Source organism: Phaethon lepturus, unplaced genomic scaffold (assembly GCF_000687285.1).
Source record: "Phaethon lepturus isolate BGI_N335 unplaced genomic scaffold, ASM68728v1 scaffold38923, whole genome shotgun sequence".
Lineage (NCBI taxonomy): Eukaryota > Metazoa > Chordata > Aves > Phaethontiformes > Phaethontidae > Phaethon > Phaethon lepturus.
The window spans coordinates 1-7,109 of NW_010529041.1; the positions used below are offsets into that span (position 1 = coordinate 1).

The following is a 7,109-nucleotide window of genomic DNA, read 5'->3' on the forward strand; positions in this document are numbered from 1 at the left end:
TGGGGGGCTGGACGCGTGTGGAGGGAGGTTGGTTTTGGAAAGAGGCCCCCGGGCTGTACGAGGAGGGGCCGAGGAAGACTTTGGGAGGAGGAGACGGGGAGGAGGAGTGTAGTCACTGTGGAGGAAGCTCTGGGAGTGTGGTGGGGTTTTTTGGGGGGGTGGAAGCCTTGGAGGAAGGGGCTGTCAGCATTGGGGTGAAAGAGAGGGTCCCAGGCTGGGATGTGGAGGGGGGCTGGCAGCGGGGTGACCCTGGAGGGCAGGCACCGCGGGGAGGTGGGTGAGTGCCATGGTGCGGGGGCTCTGGGGTGTCTGAGGGCATGGGAAGCTTTCTGGGGAGCAGCCTTAGAGGGAAGGCTCTGGGGAGGGGTTGTTTTGTGAGGGTTAATCCCCTCTAGGTGGGGAGAATTTGAGGGGGTAGGGGTGTCTGCGGGGATGCTCTGCCTTCACGGAAGGCCCTGGGAATTCGGAGGGGCCTCTGGGGGTGTGGGGTGAGGCAGAAAAGAGGAGGTTCTCATTCCATGAGTATGGGGCTTCCACCTGGGTGGGCTTTGGGTGGGCCTTACCATGGGCAATTTGTGGACAAATGCTGGTGCAGTGCAAAGAGTGTTGGCTTTTAGTGCCGGCTGGCATTTGTGCGAGGGGCTGCTCTCCTGTGAGGCTGGGCAGGCCTGACTGCAGGGGAATGCTGTTAATTTGGTAAACCTATAGGCACGTGGTGTAAAAAATACATCTCTAACGAGTTACAGGGAGTGGGCTGTTGCATACCTGTGGGGTAGATGTAAAGCATGAGAGCACTTCTTCCTGGCTCCCAAGGCCTGGTGGGTGCCGTGGATGAGGATTGGAGGTGTTTTGTGGCATAAGGGGCTGGGGAGCATCTTCATAGGGTTGACGATGCACTGGGTTTGCCTCTTAGGTCAGCAATGTGCTGGGCCTGCGTTTCGGCTGCAGCAGGAGGTAGTGGTTTGGTTCAAGAGCAAGCTGGATCTAAAGGCCTTTTATTTCCGCACCGAGTGTTGCACGTAAACGGAATGTGCAAAGCCATAAGGTTGCACCAGGAAGCTGCCATGAGGCGCCTGCTGGCCGAAAGCCTCCGGTTGTGTGCAATGGGGGCAGGATGCCGGAGATGCCGAGCAGCACGCGCTGAAGAAGCCAGTTTCCCCTCAGCCGTGCTTTGGCCCTGGCTGTCTTGCCATTTGAGTCACCCTCGATTGGAAGCAGAGAGCTGGAGGGGTCTGAAAGTTAATGTTTAGTGGTTGAGAGGTACGGAAATACATGCAGTTTTTGGCAGTGTTGGCTGTTTGGGGAGAGGCTGCGGTGCTGCCAGCCCCGTTGGAAGGACGGAGGGAGTTGCATGAGGAGCTGTGCAATGGCTCGGCTGCTGAGCACAGCTAACGGTACGACGCAGCAAGGGAAGATTACGATGACAATTTGCATTTCAGGGCTGGAGTTATTAAGTCGCTATTTTTAGCAAGCGGTTTCCTACGATGTGTTCGAGTGCTGAGTGTGTAATATTTGCCACTGTCAAACTGACCTAGTGGCAGTCGGCAGCTCGTTTTGTTCCCTGATGGAGTTACGTGGGCTTTGCTTTCTGTGATCCAAAGCAACTGTTGCTTGATGAGTCTTTGGGCCTTTACACCGAACATTTGTGATTTTTAAAAAGGGTAGGTAAAAGAGGAAAGAGTACTTTTTTGTGATACCGAAACGCTTTGGCTTGCGTGTAGGATCTGTTCGCCCTGATGGCAGGCGAAATGGGGAAGGGCTGGTGTCACCCCAGTTAAAAGTGCTGGATGGCAAGGGGTAACAGGAGATATGCTTCTGGGAAGGGGACTAACTGGAAATGTTTTCTTTCTTGTCAGTGGGAGTCGATCTTCGAAAACTTTCAAACCCAAGAAGAATATTCCCGAAGGCTCCCATCAGTATGAACTCTTGAAACATGCGGAAGCGACTCTGGGGAGCGGTAACCTTAGACAAGCAGTCATGTTGCCGGAGGGAGAGGACCTTAACGAGTGGATCGCAGTTAACAGTAAGTCTATGAAAGAGGGATCGGCCAGAGGGTGGACGTGGAGTGGGAAAAAAAAAATCTTTTTTTTTTTTTTTTTAATAGTTAGAAGAATCTAGAACTTGCCCAAATGAAATTCTTATCCCAGGCATGCTTTGTTTAGGTAAGCGAGTTGGGATAAAAGGAAAGGAAGCGGCGTGACATGCCGACAGCAGACAGGTCCTGCGTCAAAGGGGCATCGTGCTCCGGAAGCATGCGAAAAGCGAGAAACAAACCCACACCGTTGTGGTTTTGGGGTGGGTTTGTCTGAGTTCAGACTCACAAAGGTGATTAGGTTTGTGAATGGTTATTTTTGTACTTGGGAGTAAGCCTCAAGTATCGATATTTGGAATTACAAAGTTAGCACTGTTGGCTGCAAAAATGGTGGCAGTGAATAGTCCAGGGAAAAAGTGGAACTGTATTCTCCACTGAACTCTAGGTTTGTGGAGTTTCTTTTTTTCCTATTTTCTTTTTATTATTGCTGTGTGCACAGTTTAAAAAGCTAAATACTACAAATTTATCTTGCTTTTAGCAGTTGTTCTGCCTGGCCTTGAATTTTGTTTCTTTGGAGGTTAGAGGAGAAAGTAGTTTTGAGCAATGGAAAACAGTAAGCCAGGCCACAAGTGTTCAACCTAAGCAAGGTCTCCTGTATTATCAAAATCAGGTTTCTGAGGTACTGTCATTTTTTTAAGGTGCCTGGAACCTAAAGGAGCCGTTTTCAAGGTATGGAAAGCTAAGTGGAGCTTCATGCCGTACAAATCAGCTAGGGGCAGTAGCCTGACGGTGAAAAATTGACAGAGCCATTCAAATTCCTAGATGGTCAAAACGTCTCGAAGCCATCGGCCACGTGATGTCATACGGAAGGGGGATGTTTGTTTTTGCTGAGAGTTTTGTGGCACATTCACCCCCGCCACAGCAATCCTCAGAGGCTGTGGGAGCTAAACGAGCGCGAAGCGGTGCTCCGGTCCGCTTTGCATTTGCACTTTGAGTAAACTTGATGCGTTTCCTTTCCAGCGGTGGATTTCTTCAACCAAATCAACATGCTGTACGGGACCATTACGGAGTTCTGCACGGAGGCAAGCTGTCCAGTCATGTCTGCAGGACCAAGGTAAGAAGTTTACTGAGGTCTACAGCCGCCATTTAAATGTGGGGAAGTAGGTGGGTGTGTGGATTGCTTGAGCATGTGTAGAAAGAAGCCAAAAAGAGGATGGGATGTGTCCAAATCGGGTCGAGGCACAGCATCGTGCTCTGCCAGTGTCATTTACACACGCGCGAAGCCATGACGTCTGTTAGGGAGACTGCGTGGCATCGGTAGCCGTCAGTTTGTCTGGCGTGTTGAATATCTGTCCAGGGGAAGCATGCGTGGGGATCTCCCCCTCCCCGCCGTTGGTCAGGTCCCTGTGGTGTTCAGTAGCTGAAAAGATGTGTTGTTGAAATGGTTTGTTTCAAGGAAAATGAGAGATCTAACTTGACTGGAAGAGTCTGGTCTTGTTGTCAAGGTCTTATAATAACTTCTCGATGTGCCATCTTGCAGCCGGTGCTCTGAGAGGCCGTAGCGTGGTTTTTCTGAGCGTGAGCAATTCTAATGTTGCTGCTACCAGCATGGGACGGGACGCGAGATGACACAAGGCAGGCGAAGCCTCAGGTTGGGTTTACAGTATGGTGCGTGCAATGGCCACACAGGGATGAGAGAGCAGCCCGACGCTGTCGTTGCAGAGAGTTGAAGCTGGGAAGGGAAGCTCATGCTTATAGAGACTGGTATGTGCAGTAGGGAACGGCCAAGTGTCTTTTGGGTCCCGCCGATCCCTATGCCCCATCGAGGCCGGTATCATCCGCCCTTGTTGAATTGGCCTGGCCTGAAGTGTGCTTATCCTGGCACAGGCAGTGAAAGGGCACGGAGCGCGTGTTGTCCCGAGGCGGTTTTAGGATCTGTCGCCCCTTGATTTGCGCTGGCCCTCGTCATGCAGGCGAGGAACACAGCGGGTGGTTTTCAGGTGGCATGTTTAGCTAACTGAAAGGAAGTAGCAAAGGCATATTGGGGGCACCTTGTTGTTTTTAGGAGCTGTGAATACCCATGGGGAGAATATTACGTGTTCCTTCTGCACTGTGTATTTTGCGGAGGTGAAGCTGCAGCAGGGTATCTTGTTTGTAAGGTTGCTAGAGGCTCTGGTTTTCAGGGCAGTATTTGTAGGGTGCTTTGTAACATCCTGCCCTGCTTTTCTACCCAGAAGTATCTAGATTGCAAGTTCTGTTTCTATATTTGGCGGCATTTCCTGTAACAACTTCCTGTTTAAGTGGCACCGTTTGTTTTCACTTGTCGGTGAAGAGGCAACAGTCGAAACATGGGGGTTTTCCCCCAGCTTTTGAAGGATTTTGCAAAAGATCGCAGAGAAAATGGGTTGTGTTGTCACGTAGCATCGGAGTCAACATCTGCCCTGGTTCAAAGGAGCCGTGGGATTGATAAGCACGCATGTTGAGTCGAGACAGCGGCTTCCAAAAGCCTTTGGCTAATGTGAAGCCCGGGGGAAGTCGGCCATCTTGTGTGAGGGGAGAGGGAGTGCCAAATCCAGGAGGTGTCTGACAGCCACAGGGGAGTTAATTCAGATGGTGAGCCATGGCCCTGACGCTTCCCCTTTGGTCAGTTTTTGTCTTGTTCTAAGGAAATGTTGATGTCGGAGGAGGTTCCTGCAAAGCTGAAGTTTACTTTTGAGGGTCAAACCCCGAGGGCGATTGCTGTGGCGGTCAGGATGGAGGTGTTAATTCTGACTCTGTTGCATTCTGCCCGAGAAACTCAGTAAGGCAAAGCACTGCTCTCGTCGCTTCTGAGGAGTACGAGCGTTGCAGCATCACTCCTTATTGAGATGAGGAGGAAGCCATGGGGCCTGGAAATGTAACTTTTTCCTCTTGGAGCAAAGGATTTATTTTCCTTCCCTTTGCCCGCAGGTACGAGTACCACTGGGCAGATGGCACCAACATAAAGAAGCCGATCAAATGCTCGGCTCCGAAATACATCGATTACTTGATGACATGGGTGCAGGACCAGCTGGATGATGAAACGCTTTTCCCTTCAAAGATCGGTAAGCGCGGCTGCGTGACGCGATGGGCCTTGCGTACAAGACCGAGATGCTGCCAGAACGTCTCGCTTTGGTACTTCTGACTGAACTGAAGGACTCATCCATGCGCGTTGGTGCATTTCAGGCGTCCCTTTTCCCAAGAACTTCATGTCGGTGGCCAAGACAATCCTGAAGCGGCTGTTCCGTGTGTATGCCCACATCTACCACCAGCACTTCGATTCTGTCATGCGGCTGCAGGAGGAGGCCCACCTCAACACCTCCTTCAAGCACTTTATCTTCTTTGTGCAGGTGAGTTGCGAAACAGCAGCCAGGCGCCTGCTGCTGGGGTTTCTTGTTCGCCATTTGCTGTTAAAGGGAGTTGGATTTTACGCACCTCCTTGCTCTTTGAAAATCTACCCTCTGTACTGTGTGAACTGTGCAGCTGTGGCACTGTGGGTTTGTGGTGTTGGGTTTTGTGGTGGTTGTTTTTTTTTTTTTTTGCAGGAAGCATGGCCCAGTTGGCTGCAAATGCTTGAATTTCCTGTGTTTTAGCTATTGACCTACAGCAAAAGAAACCAGGCTTGGAGAACTTGGGGGTTTTGTAGCATGAGAATTGACTTGGAAGCAGCAACCATACTTTTTTTTTTTTCCTCACCAGTATTTTAACAGCCTGTTCTGTGACCACGCATGCGACTCACTGTGCAGAGCAGCATGGTACTTGTGGCAACACAGCAGGAAAGGGGCTTTTTTTGTCTTGATAGAATTCCTCCACAGAGAAACAGGAGAGGTGGCTGCTGCAGTAATGCCTGTTTAGGCTCTATCGGGAGCCGGCATGCATCAACACGGCCAGTTTCCAGCACGTGGATGGTGGCTGGATGTGTTTTCCAGCAGCAATTTGAGAGCCACCTTGAGTTTTTGTGTTGTTTTTTTTCCTGCCAGGAATTCAACTTGATTGACAGGCGGGAGTTGGCTCCTCTGCAGGAACTGATTGAGAAGCTGGGCTCTAAGGACAGATAAACTTTCCCTGGGAGGACCCTTTCGGCTGCTCCTTTCCGCTTTGTACGCCAGCCACTTCTACACTTCGCCTTCAGCGACGCAAGCCCGGAGACACCGGACAGCGCTCCAAGGCCAAGCATCGCTTCTGCTGTGCAGCAGCCTGTGTTGTTGGAAAAGTTGTTGGCTGCGCTGTGGTGACTTGCCCCGTGTAGTCCACTTGGTTTTCTAGGCTATGTGCTCGAGTCTGGCAAGAACTACAGTCTGGTTGAGGGCGGGACTTGGCTTCGGAGCAGGTTTTGTTTCCTGCAGCCATGGGGTGATGTTCTGAGTGCTGCACGGCTGTTTTCTACTCCCAGGAGCCAAGGTTTCCCTGGCCCCCACAGACACAGCGCTTGGCCTGCAAGCAGCCTGACCAAGCCCAGGGTGTGCTACCCCTGAGCAAGAGCAGAGTGGCTCAGCTTATTTTTGGATGAGGTGCACTTAGAGCCTTACACTCCCCTCTGGAAGCATTGTGGGGGGAGGAAAAGAAGTGCCTGGCCCCTGCCTGAGCTGGAGGAGCAGCTTGCTGAGTTACCAGCGGGGTGGTGGGGGCCAAGGGAGGGACCTTACTGTGTGGCAAGGCAATAATAAAGTTTCTCCTTCCTGTTCTTCTTTCAGAGCAAGGGGGGGTAGCTCTTCTCCTTCTGCCCCCTCCCCTGCCCCAGGTGCAGCCTCCAACCCCACACAGGTGCCTTAATTGAAGGCAGGAGGCAAATGCAGCTGCCCCCAAGCATCAGCAGAGCCCCTTTGCTGAGAGCATCTTTATTGACTGGCCGGGGCCAGGAGAGCCATCAGGGTTTGGGGGTGGAGGTGAAGATGCGCAGTCCGTGCATGCTCTTGATCTCCTCGCTCAGGGCCTGCAACAGACCAGCACCAGCACTGAGGCTCTGCGCTGCCCGGGCTGGCTGGGGAGGGCCGGGCAAACGCTGCACAACGTGAAGCGGCTGGGTTGGGGCAGCAGGCACGGGCGCTGCGCGGGGAGT

At 52.0% G+C, this 7,109-nt stretch overlaps 1 protein-coding gene across 1 annotated transcript; it reads left to right on the forward strand.

Moving 5' to 3' along the window:
* The first annotated feature begins 1,809 nt into the window (after positions 1-1,809).
* Positions 1,810-6,203, forward strand: LOC104618283 (MOB kinase activator 1A). Its single transcript, XM_010283832.1, has 5 exons — positions 1,810-2,023; positions 3,053-3,146; positions 4,982-5,115; positions 5,237-5,400; positions 6,031-6,203. The coding sequence occupies exons 1-5, from the start codon at positions 1,810-1,812 to the stop codon at positions 6,106-6,108; spliced, it is 684 nt and encodes a 227-aa protein (XP_010282134.1). The 3' UTR covers positions 6,109-6,203.
* The last annotated feature ends 906 nt before the right edge of the window (positions 6,204-7,109 follow it).